At 37.9% G+C, this 19144-nt stretch overlaps 1 protein-coding gene across 1 annotated transcript in view; it reads right to left on the reverse strand.

The window, feature by feature from the left end:
• LOC103150239 (CUB and sushi domain-containing protein 3-like) overlaps window positions 1-19144 on the reverse strand; it is a 291625-nt gene that overhangs the window by 16395 nt on the left and 256086 nt on the right. The window contains exons 60-63 of the mRNA XM_016670613.1: window positions 11667-11840; window positions 4132-4305; window positions 3562-3635; window positions 2077-2188 (exon numbers count right to left, since the gene is read on the reverse strand). Coding sequence (XP_016526099.1) covers window positions 2077-2188; window positions 3562-3635; window positions 4132-4305; window positions 11667-11840 — 534 coding nt within the window. The remainder of the gene's footprint in view (window positions 1-2076; window positions 2189-3561; window positions 3636-4131; window positions 4306-11666; window positions 11841-19144) is intronic.

A 19144-nucleotide genomic window follows, 5' to 3' on the forward strand; every position in this document is an offset into this window, starting at 1 on the left:
GAGTAGAAAAGACATGCCGAAGATAGACTTGGCTTTGGATGAACGGATATTTTTGTCCAGAATTAGCAGTGCATGGAGTTCATTGATAAGTAAAGGTAAGACAAGATGTTTTTGTTTAGTTTTTTAATGAAATGTGCGTTTTGTGGGCTGCACTTTGTATGTCTAAGTAATTCAGTAAAGTAGAAGTGATAGCTAATTTAATTTTTTTGGTGTTAAATCCTAAAACATGAAGTGGCATTGTTGTCAGTTGCTATGGCAACGAGTCTGCATGTAGCGTGGCGAATACAGAGGGAGAAAGTGCTTTCTCGCTCTTTCCCTTTGCTGTGGATCATTCCACGAAATTAATACCTACATTTCTAAGTTTTACTGAGTTAACGTGGCTATGGATGACATGTAAATGATTAGTCTTTTTGCCCCCCAGCGTTGTATGCCTGCGCGAAATTTCCATACGTCCAATACCATGCATGGTGTCTATAATCGTAAGTCAGTGCCTCACCAGCATTGAACCTCACCGCACCTCACTGGTGTGTATATATATATATATATATTCCTATGCTCTCTCTTTGTATTAATCTATTTGCCGTTTCTCCCTGTCACTGCTGCTGTTACACAGAAATTTCCCTGTTGTGAGACATTAAAGAATATTTCTATTCTATTCTAAGCAGAAAGACGGAATAAGAAAAGAAGAAACTGTAAAAGTGGCAGTTTTCCATCAGTTTATGCTACAAACTTTTAAAGTTTAAAGTACAAGTGTGAAGAGCTGAGAATAGAACAAACCAAAATATTTTTTCCTCCTATATTAGTATATAGCTTTCATGAAGCCCTCAATTTCTGCTAGACACTAAAATGCTGCAAAGTCTCAACAAAAACACAACTAAATGAGAAGGAATGACAAATTGATCACACCTCTAGAAGGCATTACCACATGAGGAAAAGCTCAAAACCCTTGGAAGACTGAAAACTTTTTCCTAGAATACGAGGCTTTATTTGTTTTCCAGTATATGTACAAGACCTCAATCCCATCTGCATGGCTATGTCGTAAGTAAGGTACATTAAAATAGTATTAGAAACAACTATAAGCATAACATGCTTTAATAGTCTAGCATCTAGAATCATATCATCTAAAATGAATCTGAAATTGAACCAATATGTTGTAAAAAGACCATATAGTAAATATAGGGATTCAGTGGAGGGATGTGATAATACAAAGTATTAGCCTCAGCTGGCTCTACCCAATAAACCGGTCAATGGGTTTATGCACAATAAAAAGGCAGCAAGCAAAAATGAAAGGTTTCACAATCCCTCTGAAACTTCTTCTTATTTCAATAAAACACACACAGAGATACTTTAAAAGTCTCACTGCAAGATAAAACTGATGTTTTTTTGCCACATATTGCTCAGGACACCTTGGAACAAGAAATAATGTATCACATGGGGAAACTTTCACGTTGATGACATTGAACGCCTACAATTTTTTGGGCCATTTACATATGCAGGGAAAGTAGGCACATCATCAGCAGGAAGGTCCTGTCCATCTATCCTATCAGTCTGTCTCTCTGTCTGTGTTGAATGGTAACACTACAAGTGGTTGCTAAAGGACAATTTTGGTCCGATTTGAGATGGAAAAGCTCAAGAAAAATTGCTTTAGCAGAAAGGGATCTCACAGAAATACCGAATTACACCACAACTTGGAGAACCACTTATCTTGGCAAAGTGAATGGGATAAACTGCACGGCCCTGGTGAGATGCTGGTCGACAGTTCAGCTTGTTCAAACAGAATGACTGTAATCTTGGCCAACACTTCAGTCTCAGAACGATGACAGGTTGATTGAGGTACGAGAAGCAATCTACTGGAAGGTCCCTGGTTATGTGAGGACTGAGCGAATGAGAGAACTTTGCGTTGACAAAGGCACGGGGAGGGCGAGGAGGTGAAGGGCAGAGCACGAGCGTAAAGAGACCCTCTGAGTAACCAGCGGCGCAGATAAATAGTGTGAAGAAAGACTGAAGGGGCTGGAGACAAACAATGACAGGAGAAGCGATCTGAAGATACGGTGAGAGCAAAGAGCGAGCACTTACAGATACAGGTAGGTTGGATCCCGGTCCAGGTAAGATCTGGCAAACACAGCCGTGTTGTGGAGCCTTGCAGTATGTGTCCCTGTTGGCACTGGAAGTCTACTCTGCTCCCCACCTGGCCACAAACAGACAACAAACAGAGAAGGAATCAATACCCTGATGCAAATGCCAATAAGCTCCCAGCTTCAAATCTAAAGAGCTTGGAAATAATACTGAACACTAAATGTTTCTTTTCTCCTTAGTAATGATTATCTGTAGAGTGTTGTGGTAAAAGGGAGAATTATTCCGAAGCTGATGTCCTATTTTTATTGTTTTGTTTTGTTTTCTTATCTGATATGGAGAGTAGAAGGGCTTGTCTGTTTTCTAGAGTTTAAATAATTTTGTTTATATTTTCAGTAGCCATTCCAGTCCACTCCTTAAAGACAGCATGAAGACAGATTATTCTCATTTGGAAAATGTCAAGATGTGGGTAAAAGTTGCTCGGTAATGCAGAACGATGCAAGACCGCATACCATTACAAGCACTAATCTGTGTAAGCTGCTCCTGCCTTTATTGTGACACTTTTCATATCAGTGATTCTGCTGAATGTTGTGAAGAAATTGTTTACACTTAACTTGCAACATTCGCAAAGTAAAAGCGTGCAAATAGAGTGAAATACGTAGAGTGAGAGCTGGCAGGGGTGCTGTCAAGCACACAAACATAATGTAGATTTTTGTGACAATTCAAATTTTGCAGTTTCTTGTCTCATGCAAATCTTAAAACTAGACATTTTAAAAGTACGATTTTACTGTAATGTTTGTGAAAAATGAAGAACAGTCTCTATTGTTGTAGAGATGAATGAGGATCCTTAAATAAACAAAGTAACAAAGCACCAATATTGAGGAAAGTTGGGAAATCACACTAAATTCATCTCTGTTACCACCTGAGAAGCATATGTAAAAATTTTCTCAAAATGCAGTAATATGTTATTATATAAATTGTGGATTTTACCCATAACTCCATCAGAATCTGTCCATTTCAAAAAGATCCTCATAGCGTAAACAGAAAAATGAGGTGAGCTTTATAACTTTTTCACCCTATCATCACTGTATATGGCTTTCACAGTAGAGAAAATGGGCATCCTTCTGTAAAAACAAAGTCTAAAGTTGAGCCAAAGTTGTAAAGGAACCTAAGGTTTATGTGTTTCCATCCCTGCTGAGGAGTGCTGACAGAGCTACCAGCCAAAGCGTTGCCTACAGTGTCTTGTTGAAAGATGGTTTGAATTGTTAGAAGATTCATAGACCGAACTGCCAATATTTCAGCCTACAGATGGCTGGAAATCAAGTTGTAAGGCCGTACTAAAAAAAAATTTAACTTTAGTGTTGCCGATAGTGGCTGGTCTATTCTCATACTATTTATTTTTTTTTTGTTTGTTTGTTTTGCACTCATCTGAAGAGCTTAAGTGCATAAAGACGTCACTAAATTAGTTTTTTCTCCCCGTCATCTTACCTTGAAACCTGTAGAGTAATTCATGAAGCCATGCTCAGGTATTCCTGGGTTTTCACATGTGCTTCTCGTAGGCTCTGCAACAAGAAACCATTGTGGCGATAAGGGATTGCAAGGGAGCAAAGAGGACAGAGTGACAGAAAGAAAAAGATTGATAATCAAAAAGTCATTTTTCTCAGGAGTGGCTTGTACAGGCAGACAGTAACTGAAGTGGCTTGCAAACGTGAGCAGAATCATCTAGGAATGATTTATTTCTTTCACAATGAATTTTGAGCCTCTGAAATTTGTTGTAAAATGAATACTAATTTGGCTCTTATCTGAATGTGATGAAACTTCTCTCCACCATTTAAGTCAAACACAAAAACACGTTAACATACTGCCAACGGACAACATCAAAACCATCCGTCATGAATTAAGAATTGAGCCGATGGGCATCTCACTGTGTGTTGCTCTTGTGCAAAAATATTTAATGGTTATAATATAATGATTATTAATTTAAGTCACAGTAAAAATGAACAGATTTTTATTACAAACAAAAACGACATATGACCATTTTGTGAAGAAATGCAATACCTATACACCGAGGTTGAGAACCGCTCCAAGTACCATCCTCCTGGCAAATGCGTGTTGTCACTCCAACAAGCACATAGGGGGCGCTGCAACTGAACGCCACCTCTGACTTGAATATGAAGCTGCGTCCTTCTCGCCGTCCTTTGGAAGGCACGCCGGGATCTCCACAGAACTTGGCTGCAGATACAAAGTGATGTCGTAGACGTGTAAAAACAAAGGGAAACAGGAAGAGGAAGTGATGTTTGAGCTCTTCATCATCACTACACCTCTCTTAGCAAACTGGTCCGTCTCAATAAATAAGAATCTTGTTGAGAAGGTAATGTATTTTAGTAATTCAATTCAAAAAGTAAATCTCACACTTAGTCTTGTCGCAATAAGCAATCAATCAATTAATCGCATGATAAATTAAAACAAACTCAATAATTTCCATTTGCATGATTTATCATTTTTTCCCCGTTTTTCTCTTTCTTTCCTTTCCACCAAAAAAATGGATGAAAAATGTCTCCAGTCTTCCAGTTCTTTGGTCTTAACTAACCCTTTTCTAAAAGACAATTTTGTTCACAGAGACTTCATTTTATTTGAAGTTTTGTTGATAAGAGTCTTCAAGTTACAGAGTTAAATGTTCATTAGAATGTATTAATCTTTGAGAATGAGTTATTTCATTTCTATACCATTACCGAAATGATGAAATGAAAATGATCTCAAAAGAACAATATTGTTGTTTATTGCAATAACTTCTGGGACAATTTACTGTCCAGCAAAATTTGTTATTGTGACAGAGATACTCATGCTATAGACTCATTAAATACACAGTAATACGTCTCAAGAATTTACATTTCGTAGTTTTGATGATAATTATGACTGATCCTAAACGAAAATTTAGCTTTACAAAAAATAGTGACAGATAAATAAAGGGACATCTAAAATTCAAACATAGGCTGCTTTTTATATTGGTCTGAATACTGCGGGAAGTGAACTCAGGATTTAATCCTTTTACATTAATTACTCCATCAATGTGGTGTGGCGTAGCTCCTCAGAGGGGTTTCGATCAGGTCACTATTCTGGCCAATCAAGCAAAGTGGTACTACGGCTCTGAAGCCACTTATTGGCGCTACAGGCAGTGTGGATGGGACCGATTCCTGCTGGAAAATGAAACCTGCATCTCTATTACGGTTATCAGCATTAAATGCTCCAAAATTTCCCAAAATTTCAGACTGGGCTGACTTTGCATTTTAGAAAACTGTAACTGCGCATGGCAGTGAATGAAGATTTTTCTTTCACAATTTTAGTAAGACTACAATGAATCCTGTTAATTTTGGATAATTTTCTACCATATTTTTTCTTTCCACTTAACTTTCAACTAATATCCCTGGATCAATCATTTGGTGGGTGTTTTTTTTTATACCATTGACCATTTGTGGCTAACCTCGTTATAGAGGATGCTAGTGACCGTAAGCATGAGAAACATCAATTCGCCACTACCCCACTTAAAAAGTGGGTGACAGGTCTTTTCTGAGGAAGAATATTAAGAAAACTATAAGTGGAGGGGTTTTTTCCATTTACTCTCCTTACACTAGTTTTGTTTTTTTGTTTTTTTTATATCCACTAATTGAGCAAGGTGAAACACATGTACGATGCAGACTATATTAAATACTATTCCCCTGAGGAACAAAGGGACGGCGAGTGAATACATGATCTCTACAGGATCAACACATAAATTGTCAAGTTGCCAAGTAATGAAGATAATCAGCTGGTGGGGTTATCATGTGTCCAGACGCTGAAATTTACACAGCTGAGCCTCTCCCAGTTCTGGTGCTTCACTGTGATGAGGAAGTGATCCTCACTGTAAAACGCCTGGTTCACTTCAGCACCACCCATATCTGTGAATGTGACCTCAGTGTTGCTTTCTCTGCGATAACTCCAGACGTTGAAAACAAGCCAAACATGCTAATTTTTCTAATCAATTCATGCACATTCAGGTTTATGACTTTAGTCTTACACCCAGGATGAACAAAGCGCTGTCTAAGATGTTTCACAGATCACCATTTTTTCAGGATTGCGCTACTGATAGGTAATCAGAAGAAAACATAATTTTGTGAACCTGAAATGTTTTTAAATTGGACCTTGTTCTCATTCAGCTTTTATATTTGTTGGAAAAAACTGATAGTGAAGAAACAGGTTGTCTTTCAACAGCGGTTATAGTTTCAGTGGACTGAAACTACACAATTTGTTTAGGTTAACAGGCTTAATGCTGACTGCGCTGGCTGTTATGTCAACCTTGATTAACTCCTGAATAAGTCTCAGCTCGTCAGTGAGGGGTGATGGTGAGTCCCGAACCCTGATTAGTTAAGAAGCTCAGGCCTTTTTCTGAATTTAACGTTGATGTTTCCCACCTTGTTCTCCATAAGAAAACTGCAGACAGTGACTGAATGGAGAGGCTTTAATTAAGAAATAATAAACTGTGTGGGCTTCTGCTGTAGCTACACATGATCCGAGACCAAGCACCTACACTGGTTTCACTCAGCTAAGAGCTTTGCTCTCTTTTTATCCCATTTATATAACCATAACAATAATCATCTTCCTATATGATTTGGAATGTCTTCCAAGAGGAAATTATTCAAATTGCTTTGACGTTACTGGGGTTGTAAAAAGTCCATTTTTACAAATGTGGGCAGATACGTGGACATCCTTGTCGCAGGATGAATTGTGCACGTCTAATCACTTTTGTTTCCAGCAATCAGTCTCATCGGCGAGTAGTTACAGTAGGTGTATGAATATTCATCTTAGCAGCATAGAGGGAGCTGAGGAAGGTCATGGCTCTAAATTTCAGATCAAAATAATTAGCAAGTGAAATATTAATTTCTCTGAAGGGGCCTAGGGGTTAACTCAACCGAAACCATTTACTGCCGCTCTTGTCTCTAAGCCTCTTGTATGACATTGCTTTTTTAATGGGACTCTAGCTATAGCCTCAGCAGAAGAATCCTGATGGATTTCCACTGCTCCTCTGTCAATTTATTGCTTATAGACATCCAATAAAAGTGGCTCAAATAGTTTAGGCTGAATGGGTTTGATGGTAGGACAAGTGAGCCATCCTCTGGCCTTCCAAATGCCTCTTTCTATTCATCCCCCTTATTTTATCCATCCATCACTCCCCAATGACCCCAGTGATCAGTATATGTTGCTTGTTAGCCGTCGGTGGTTCTGATATACTTGGTGCATGTGGGAGAGAGAGCAGAGGGGAGGGAGAGAGTCAAAGCATCCAGTCACGCAGCCAGAGCACCGCAGGATCAAGCTAATAATGAGGCAGCTGCTCCTCCAGACCTGACATGTGCTGCTGCATGGAGGTCTGCTGACAGAGATAAGTTCCTCCTTGCATTCCTCCTACAGCTCATGAACTAACAGGGTCTTCCCACAACCAATCCATGATACCGCCAATATCTAGGAAGAGAGATTAAAATCCACACAGTGCAAGAATGGCTGGATAAACTTTAAAGTGAAAATATCTCAAACGTCTTCTTATCCAGCGCAATGTGCTCCCTTGGAAAATGAATATCGAAAAAGTAAGACCCTGCCTTGTGCTTCAAGTCCCAAGTCTGACCGGTTTTTCTGGGTTGGTGAGAGAAATATGCAAACCTCTAGACAGATCTGAAAACAATTCTTGTCCCATCTCAAATGGCACCGTAAAGCTTAGTATTCTGTTCGTATTTCTTGGAGCGTTGACAATGCAGGCCAAACAGGTGACATGCACATCAGTCATAAACTTCAAGCCACAGGAAAATAATGTTCTGTTTTATGGATATATAAGAGAAATGGCCCCAAGCCAAACCAAGCTCAGCATATTTAATGTGCCAGTGTGTATGCGTGTACGAATGTGTGTAGAAAGAGTGAGATGGAGACGCGTCAAACTTTTCTCTCTCTCTCTCTCTCCCTGCCTCTCCTCTTCCTTGATGAATTATCAATGCTTTGAAGTCATCAGTATGCAGAGGCCAGATTCACAGATTCAAAGTTGGGATCACAGACTTATCCCTGCAGACAACTAAAAACTGGCGTTCTCAAACACTGAATTTAGCTCTTCTCTGTGTGCTGGTAGGAGCATGAACATGCATCTTAATCCTGTTTGGCTGCAAATTCCAAGTAAAGATTTGTGTTTGCAGAATCTCACAGTTTTGCTGAGCTGTATTTAAATGCTCTGAGGTGAAAATGAATTACAATCATAAGTGAAACACTCAGTGATGCAGGCTTGCTATGTGAGGAATGAGCACGAAAGAAAAAAAGCAAAGCTGCGACTTTAAAATGTATTTTTTGCTCAAATAGAAACATCGATAAACTGGACAGGTTAAATTTTCCGGCAAAAACCTTCAATGTAAAATGAAAATCTTATCTTTAAACTAATATTTACATTAATATAACTTTCCAACTATTTGATAGTTCATAGTTCATATCCATTACTTATGGATGTTTATGTTAAGTCCAGAATCTAAAAAAATATTTTACCTCAGTGCTTTTGCAGGCTTTCCATGACAAATGTATGTGTTTATAATAAAACACAAAATGCACAGAGTACAGTCATTATACATAGTCTGCATTAATAACAAGGATTTAGCTCGCCACCATTCTTCACCTGAGACTGGTGCAGATGGTGCTTTACTGACATTCTAATACATAGAAAATAACCTCGTCCACACCACACACAATCAGCGTTTTATATCCCCGTGTTCACCGCTTCCCATTCTTATGTATTTTGCTTGCGCAAAACCAAAGTGATTCATCACCTCTTTGCCACATTAAGCATGCAGCAGAGGAGTCAAGTTCTTTACAGAAACTTGGTTACTGAGCGCAGTGATATTTAATGTGTAGTCACTCATTTTGTGTCAGCTGGGAACAACTGTCAAAACCTGCATCTGTGTTATTACCGGTGCAGCTATTAAATGTAATTACCGGGTTAAAAAACAGTTCTGTGTTCAGATGCACTAAGCGGCAGACGGGAACAGAAAAAGGTTGCTTGCTCACATCGCCGCAGGAGATTGTTCAGAAGGTGCTCATGTGGAAAAATGATTGCAGTGTGTTGAGGGATGTCACTGCTCATCATAATTGAGGTGGACAGTGTCTGGACATGGTATATTTACCAAGTGGAAACTTATCCATTATATGACCAGATGACAAGTTTGGCTAAAGCAGGCAAGAGAACAGACACCTGAGTGGCTGGATGTAAACACAAGGCTTTTCTAAAGGACAAATCTGGACATCAGTAACTCGGATTGGGCAGAATAATATATTAATCAGACAAAACATTGCACTCGTAGCTGCAGTGTTCACCTTCACAGCTTTTCAGCTACTTATATTGTGTAACAAAAGAACCACAAATTTTAGCTCATTTTATTAAGAGTTGATGTTGTAGATGGTGCACAAGACCAGACCATCGACTTTTAGATGAACCCTTCACCAAACAAACTTGACTGATAAGTTAGAAATGCAGTAACTTGTTTTAGAGGAGTGATTTGTTTCAGACAAAGATTATTTTATATTAATATCTCCCTCTGACAGTAAGGGGTTCAGCCAGTGGCAGCTCTGCACCTGCAAGATTCATTTGTACTGTTGATCCTGAGGGAGCCGGTCTGGCTCTGGTTGAGAAGGGGCGATGGGACTCAGCAGTGGGACTGGGAAGGCGCCAACAGAGGCACCTGCTACTTGTTAGGAATATGTGCTTTCACAGCTCTCCGAAAGTTTTCAGTAACACCAGAAACTGTTCAGGGTTGCCTTGTGTTTAGCACCTATACATTATCAAATCAACTTGAACCATGTCCTACTGTCTTTCATCAATAGCTTTGTGTGTGTGTTTCTTAAATAGGGCAGATCTGTGGAGTGTAATACAATTAGTTCTCCTGGCTATAGTTACCTCTACTACTTTGCTTTGGACTACCACATAAAATCCAACTAACAGGTTTAACTTTGTTGCCAAAACATGACAAATCTAAAATGGTATCCATTTCTTTTCCCCAAAGCACCATACGTGAGCAAATTGCTACATACTGTAAGGTATAGTGTGTCTAGCTGCTGTGCAACAACAAGAGCAATTTGTTATCTGTGTCTTAAAAGCTCCCTCATGGGAATGTGTTCGCTTCTCTGGATACACCAACATTCATCAGCTTCTGTCACAGTCTGACACTTTTTGATTTGTTGTTATTTAATGACAGCTACTGGAAAACAACAAAACTGTTTACCTCACCGTCTTCATCTGAAAGTCAAACTACTGTAACTCATTAAGCCATACAGTATTAGTTAACTCTATGCGATATCAAAACTAAATTCACATTTTCTTTAAGTCTCTATACTGCTGTGAACTTGACATGAACAAACAACAGACAGCCCCCAACTGCAGCTCACGCTGTGACGCCAGAGTCATTAAAAAAAGCATCTTGATGTTGTTCGTGTTTAGATAAGTGAGATTTCATTTGTGATCAACATTCAAGAGTCCTAACGCTGAGAGAAACAAATGCATGCAAGTGCTTTACCACTTAACATTTCACTTCTTTGTGACACATTGCATGACTGATTCAGATGGCAGTGAGACACTGTTTGAGCAGTCATGCATAACTGAGGTTATTAGTACACTTGCAAAGACATCCCTGAGAAGATATTAATGGAGTAGGGAGAATAAGAAAATTCAGTCATGAGTCTGCTCAGATCATCATCTCCATCAACACTGCAGCTCTCACCCTGAGGGTAGAAGGAGACTCACTTCTTTTTAATCTACATATAAATTAGAGAATTTACTCTATGTAGTAATGACAAAATGTTCACATTTTACTATGAACATTTGTGAATTCATATGTGCTTTAGCGTATCAAAAACTTGCTTGAAAAACATAAGAAAACAAAGAAAGAGCAACATGAAAAATACACATTTCTGACTTTTAGATTCCTTGGAAATTACAGCTTAGCTTAGTCAGCTTGTCCTCTAGCTTCATATCTGACTTATATTTATTATTCATGGATTACAACACTTTCATTAATTAGAAAAACAAATCATTGAAAATTGCAAGCAGTTTAAAGCGTGCTTACAAAAAGGTATGCGATGCTAAAGCAATGACTGAGATAAGCAACACAATATATTAAAAATGCAAGAGCTGTGTACTGCTGACAAGGGACAAATAAAATGTTACCTTCTTTGTCAAAAATTCCCAAGTGACAAATGAAGAACAGAATGACTTTTGCTGACTGAACTTCTGTAGTCCTGATTTCACTTTTTTATGACAAAAAGAAAGGTTGGTAATTTCGGTCAAATGCAGTACACAAGGTGAAACACAGTCCTTTTCTTTTATTTTTAGTATTTTTATCATATACATGGAACTGCGAGTTCCATTTTTTTTCTGACCGAGTTCAACTAAATGGAGAAATCAAAACATTTTCAGGCAGAACTCCAACTCACTCGCACACTCTCAATATATACACAAAGAAATGTCTTCTGCAAATTTCTGTAATTACTGTCATAACTAGCCTGTTAGGAGGTAGAAATTAAGGTAGAAAAGAGCAACTTACGCAAGCACTGAGGCAGGTCTCCGCTCCACGTGCCATTTCCTGTGCAGGTAAGCACAGCAGGGAAGGAGAGTTCATACCCAGGTAGGCAGCCATAGCTTACACTGGACCCCCACTCCAGGACGGAGCCCTCCAGCAGCCCGTTGGGGATGGACGGTGGAGTAGGACAGGTCACCACTGTGAAAACAGTCGGCACACATTTACAAGCTTGTCAAATAATGATTAATAGAAATGTAGCATCCCGTAATGTAACAACAGCAAGCATAATGGTCTGTGTTCATTCAATAATAATAATAATAATAATAATAATAATAACAATAATAAGAAGAAGAAGAAGAAGAAAAAGAAGAAGAAGAAACAACAAGAATGCCGTAATGTTTTTGAGCCAATAGTATAATAACAATAACAATCTGCCAAAAAGCAACTGAACCAATCAATGGACTTCATTGGTAATAATAATAATAACAATAATAATAATTATTATTATTATATTGTGTACAACAAACAATTCTCCATAGTTAAGGAATATTGTAGGAACATGAATGAATATAATCACTAGGGGTGATGGACATGTGTTATGACCTGGTAAAAACCAGCCTATTGCACTATTCGTTGCTACGTACAGAGGGTCAGCTATTGAGAAACAATTGCTTCCTGGACATGTGGACTTTTTTGCAATTTTACATTTTATCCAATCACTAACGTTTGTTTGTGATCTATGTAATGCGCCAGTTTGAAGCCTACCGGAAATTGCCTGCGCTGTAAACCACCGTCTGCTAAGAGAGAAGTGACTGTTGGAACGAGACGGCTGTTAATGTTGATTCAATATTTGGAAGTCCAACAGGACTGAACGGCTTCCTTCACTCCCACTGCTGCCATTGCTAAAACTACAGGCAGGCTACAACTCTAAAACAGAACAATCAACGTCATTGTTCACAACGTTTTCTGTTCACTGATTGGATCAGTAGAGTTTCTACCAGAGGAATCTAAGTAATTGGGAGGAAGACCAGACTGAGCTGTAGGAAAAATCTGAATAGAGTGGAATAGCAAAGGAAGGCAAAGGCCAGGCAAACTGCGCAAAATCTGCAAAAAGTACCCTATTTCCAAGAAATTCAGCATATTTATGTATTATTACATTATCACTTACAGTGAATACAATCGCAAAGAATTGTTTTAGTTCAGCAGCAGAATGAATAAAACGTATGAGGTTATTGGCAATTTTTTTATGACTAGTGCTTTAAAAACTTGACTATATTAATGCCCAATTATTATGTCAGTGGTTTTAATACAGTTAGGTTGAGTTAAATTAGAATACTATGACAGTTACTGAATTAATCAAGCGAAACATATTATACAGATAAATTACACAGACTGAAATTTCCAGATTTTTATTCTGTCAATTATGATCTTTCATTTATAGCTAATAAAAGCATGTAATTTAAGATTAAAATATTACATTGAACTAATAAAACCAATTTTAAATTCAGAAATGTTATTGCAAAGTATGTTTAATAGCTTCTTGAAGGTTGGTATTTTCAAAAAATTATTTTAATCTGACAAGCTAGGTTAATAAAAAAAAACATTTGAATTTACTGTGAGCACATTAAAAACTAGCAGAAATTGTTAAATTATTGTCAGGTGTTACATTAATGGTTATTATTAGATCATCAGTCCATGTTTGCACATACCGTAGAGACGTTTGAGTCAAAAAGGGATTAGGAAAGATTTGGAACATAAAACCAAAACAAAAGAAGAACATACAATTACATTTTAGACTACTTTAGTTACTATTTACATTTCTACTTTTCATCAGAAAAACAATGTCTGAAAGTGAAACAACTGATTGGGAAACTTTACATTTTAACCATAAAGCAGACAGATGCTTCCGGCTTTCAGAACAGACTGACTTATAACTGAGAACATGCTTACAAGTAAAAAGGTGAAAAATATATGGCAGCCTGTGGAGACCACATTATGATTCTGTGCATAAAACCTAAAAACTGGGAGCTTTTTGAGAAATAAGGCACTTTTTTTTAAAGGAAATAAGAACATTTCAATGTGTTCCACATGCTAGTTTTTATACAGATCCAGTTGGGAAGTTTGATGAAAACCGTTTACTTTAAATTTAAAAATGTACCAAAGGACAACAAAAGCTCTGCATTGTCTATATCCATTAGTGGATACAGACGAATATGGCTTTAAACTTGATGTTGTAGTTTTATGTGATGTTAAATACATGTTTAAGTTGATTATAAAAAGTTTTAGGTGTTAAAATGGTGATAATCTATATCTATTTCTCTTTCCCTCAGAACATTTCCACAAAAAAGCATATTACCTAAACTTTAATCAAACTAAGTGCGATAAAGCATAGCAATAGTTCAAGGACATCAAACGGGAACGAGTTACCATTTTACATACTGTACAGTTAGACCAAATGGAAACTTGTGTTTTGACTGAGCAATTTTTCCCTTTTTCTGTTTACAGTTTATTGAATATTTGTGAGTAATCTGGGGACATTTTGTGGCTCTGCAAGCTGTAAACTTTCTGCTCAACAAATGTAATAAATAAATGCATAATAAAGCTCTGAGTTAGTTCTCACACTGGCACATGGGCCCATGGGGCTGCAGTCTGGATATGGGTTTTAAGAATGTGAATACATTATGGCAGTTCTTTAAATTTGTAGCTATCCTCGTGCAATATGAGTCTCACTGCAGATGAGCAGAGTTCGATCCCCAGCAGCTTTAGTAAACATTATTTAGAGGAGACAATCCTTTCTGCAGGTTTACCTAAGATCAGCGGATGACGAATCCATTACATGACTACAATCTTTACCCCATGCTGTACTGTGTATGGCGTGGTAGTTATTTTATCTATAAACATTTGAAGCTTCTGTAGGTTTGAAACTCAAAGAAAACAGACTACAGTCCAAATATTAACTGATAGCTGAAAATGAAATTTTAATTAGAATGATAAGAATGAGTGTGTTTTAGCTCCAGCTCTGAATTATATTGTCTTGTATTGGAGTTTCAGGTTGCAGACAAACACAAAACAATCCATAGCTTTCAAGAGGAAGGGAAACAATATGCTATGTATATATATTTCTCTATAGGTAAAACACTGAAAAGAGTGGCACTCACAAACAACAATTTGTAATCTTTTGCTGTAAGGTACAGCTGTAAATTGTGAAGGATGTCTTTGTCTGCTCTGCACAGTTTCTACAGACTAAAATTCTTTGATTTTCACAAAACAGTTCAAACCCAGTCAGACTGGATAAGAAAAGGCTGTGAACAGCAATACTCAAATCTTGGCACAGTTTTACAATTTGAATAGCCAAGTCCAACTTTGACTGGATTTGGCCATTCAAACATGAATATGCTTGAGCTGACTGTTTTGTGTGTTGTAAGGTAAACTTTTATCTTAATTGTTTTGCAGCTTCTAACAGGATTTCTTCCAATGTTGCCGTGTATTTCCTCTCCATGCATCCTGTAAATATCGCCAATCAATTTTCTTGTCCCTAATAAAAAAATGCATCAGATTATCAGGAAGATGATACATTGTGTTTTGCATGAAAGCAAATTAAATTTGATCTACCGCATCTCTCATATATATGCATATAATTTATCTCTTCCTTTAAAAGAATATGGTTTCTTACTTAAAAATTGTAATCAATTAAACTGAAGTTTATTGTTGTAAAATGACAGCAACTGTGAAAAAATTCAAGGATGCAACGACTTTTATAAGGGACAACGTTCTTGCCACATTTTTTGCTTACTTGTTTGTTTTCCTGAAGACTGAGTAACAATGAATATGGAACAGACCACAGTGGGATATTCACTCATTGTCTCCAAAGGGGAAGCGTCTTTTGTTCTTGGTTGGCTGCAGTTCCAGCTCCATTTCCATGTGGACATTTACACAGCATATATGCTTCACAGGTATGCTATGTTTAGAAAGACATTCAGGCGTGGTGTAATTAACTGTGATGACGTTAATAAGCTCTGGGGAAAAAATAACACTTATGAAAGGTGGTTACTGTACATCAGACTACCTGTATTCTCCTACAGTAGATCTGTAAGAAAAAAATCCAACAGTGGCGAAGTCAAAGTAAAAAAGAAATGGTTATTCTAGTAGGTAGGTTACACTGATGATAGAGGTAGGCTTTCTAATCTCTTAAGTGCAGCTTTAGAAATGACACAAAAACAGAGAAGGAGAAAAAAAAAGCTTCAGGTCTGGGTGGCAAGCAGAACTAAATGAGAAGAAGAGAGTGGCCCCATTTTCCAAAGTAATTCTAAGCAGCATTAGAGCATTAGTCGCTCTCAGCTGAACATGCCAAACCTGGGATTCAGACTGATCCTATGTTGGGATCACACTTTGGATGCCTCGTCTGTGTGTATGCACATCACAGACAAACTCAGCAGCTAGAACTGACGTTCACACATTATGTGCAAAATTATGCACAGAGTAAAACCTCTTTGTCTCCTCTTTGTCTCCTCGAATCTCCATTTGTCTCTGTATGTCTTTCCTCCTTCTACTCCCCCCAACCGCCAGCGTTTTAGCTCATACTCCTTTGGCACGTTATCCCAATCTGTGACAAGATGACAGATGCCCAGCTTCCCGTCACTTTTAAGCAGCTCAAACTGCCTGACTGCTGCACCTTTAACTTCAAGCTAGTCGTGCAAAATAAAAAGGCAAACAATTCTCCTAGAATAGCCGGTCTTCTGATTAGAAGAGAAATACAGATTTCCCTCATGCACCTCTAAAACATGCTGCTGTGTAGGCTTTGGAAAAAGTTGGAAGAAAAAAAGTTCTGCAATTAACCGACTGGATTCTTATCGCTTGTTATAGATGGTTTTAAATTACAGTGAAAATAAAGGAAGAAAAGGCCTCGTAATATCTGTGTTTTGCCTTAATATCTCATCCATATTGAGAAATAGTTAAGCGGATGTAGAGCACACACTTAGTAATCAAACTTCTCCCTTCTGCCTTTGTTTTATTCATTTACTTCATGAGATAAATAATTGCTACTGAAGAACTGAGAGTGAGAGAAGAGGCAGCAGCGACCCTATGGGTCACTTATTAATGTGTGCAGGTCAACGTAAGTGGACAGCACTACGGACAGCGGTGATGATGGGAAAAAAAAGAAAGAAAAAAAAACACAGGCAAGTGTGAAGAGCCTGTGAATATGTATGCATGAGAGAGAGAAGGCCATAGCTGCAAGAGGTCTTTTGACTGTATGAATGCATCGTGGTGTGCGTGACAGGAAAGCTTAGAGTCCAGAGTTACCTCCTCTTCAAATCAACCGCAGGTAGGATAGCAGGAGCAGGGCAGAGTGTAAGAGCTGCAGCAGGAGCTGTCAGCTGGAGGTTAGATTTAGAAACTTTCACATACATGCCTGTGCACATGTAGCACACACACCGGCTCAGCCTCCCTCACTTTCTCTCGTTCTCTCTGTTTAAACAGATGTGGGTAGCAGTTGGGCAACTATCAACTCATCAGGCGTCTTCGGCATACAATGGAACAGGTTTTGTGAATAATGAAAAACACGAGTGAAATAATTCAACTTGCTGTCAGTTTGGATGTTGTAAACGCCTGAGCAAGGGCAGATGAGGAGCTTGAGAACAATGAGAAGCGTGCGGCTTTAAATCTTGAGGTAGAGCAAAGGAAAGAAAATGGCTATTTAGGATCCAAGCTGCATCTTATGCACAGGCAGCTGAAAAACAACAAGTAGCCTAAAGGTAGAGGGGGTAAAAAAGCAAGCCTGTGTTTGATTTTCAACAACTTTCAGCCATTCTATGCGTACATATCTCCAACAAGTTGTTAGGTTTGTATGTGTACATGATAGTCTCTCAAACTCTGCCTCCTTTCTCACATTTAATTTGTCCCTTGCCATTTCTCAAGAGGCAAACATAATAACAGTTTGCCTCTCTGTACAGTCACTGACACAGCAGCCTCCAAACAGTTCCTTAGCAACAATAAGCCACCATTTGCCTTGTAGGCTCTTTTATTTCCCGGTGTACATCTGAACCATTTTCTGCACGAGTTAATCTTTCCTGCAACACCTACTTTATGGTGTCAGCAGCCGAAATGCTAATCTATGCCTCCACTCTGGGATCATAAATCATAGACTGATGTAGAGCTGATGGGTGTAAAACTACTAAGCTCACTTCCAGGATTTTATACCACTGCTGGAATGTGCAGTAACTTTCACAAAGGGAGACAATAACTTATTATTTAATTGCACATTGAGAGACATCCATGTTGTTTGTCTAAACACAGAAACGTAATATTTTATTTAATAGTTTTTTTCTATCTGGACGTAACATTTAAATGACAGGGTTATTACCTGGTCATGCACATTTTAAATGCAACTTATTAATTTTTTTTATGATAGACAAGTTAAGCATCTGAAGTTGAAAATAAAGCTGAAAATAAAACAAAAAATGCTTAATTTACCTTTCAAATTTTGATATTATAAATAACATTAAGTACCTGGAGTAATGGACTAAAAATCTAAACAATTACTAGATGGCTCTCTTGCATTATGTTATTTATTAATTTCCTGCACTCTCAGTGTAAATCTGAGTTGCTATGTTTCCTCAAATACTCTAAATTGTGCTTTAACACTTTAGTTTGAGGTGCGAGACGAACAAGTCTAAAACTCTGAGATTATAAAACACCTTCACAATTTCTTCTAGAATAACAAAAGCTCTAAGTTTTTCTATATTTAATTACAGCATACAATGTCGCCTTCACCAACCTAACGTGCGTCATTTAGGACCTCTGGTATTGGTGGCAACCTCAAAAATGCTCAAAATTTGAGCAACGTTCTACCAGTTTGCAACAGATGTGTGCAGGCGCAGTACCAAGGATGACAGACATCAGAAACAACTGTAGAAAAGCAATTGTTGCTGCTCATTAATTTTGAAAGGGTTATAAGGTAATTGCGAAACAATTTAAGTCCACCATTATACAGTGCAAAAGATTAATTACAAGACAAACACATTGCAGACAGCTGCAAATCTCTCCAGGCTTGAAATTAACTGGCAAATTCACTCCAACATCATATTGTGCAATTCTCTGAAAAGTTGACTCTCCAGGCCTTACCATGTTCAATGGAAGAGTTCATGACAGGACAATGAGGGGAAAAAATGTATTTATAATTTCTTTGTAAAGTAGATCCCTCTAAAAATAATGCAGGTACAAAACTTAGGTTTGCATCATGACAAATGACTGGAACAATTCCCTTTAGACAGATGAAACCAAAGCAGAGATGTTTTGACATAACGGAAACAAATGTAGAATAAACTAGAAATAACATTTCAGCACAGACTTCAATGAACAGAAACAATTTTCTCAAGGATTCTTTCACAACAAAACCGAAGTTAAAAAGAAGATGGCTGCTTGAAGTTAGTGCTGGTAGTTCTTCAAATGCAGCAATTTTATTTTGACCTTTTTGTGATTTTGTTTTAAATTATTAATAGAGG

This window comes from Poecilia formosa, unplaced genomic scaffold (genome assembly GCF_000485575.1).
Source record: "Poecilia formosa unplaced genomic scaffold, Poecilia_formosa-5.1.2 Scaffold0, whole genome shotgun sequence".
Taxonomy (NCBI): domain Eukaryota; kingdom Metazoa; phylum Chordata; class Actinopteri; order Cyprinodontiformes; family Poeciliidae; genus Poecilia; species Poecilia formosa.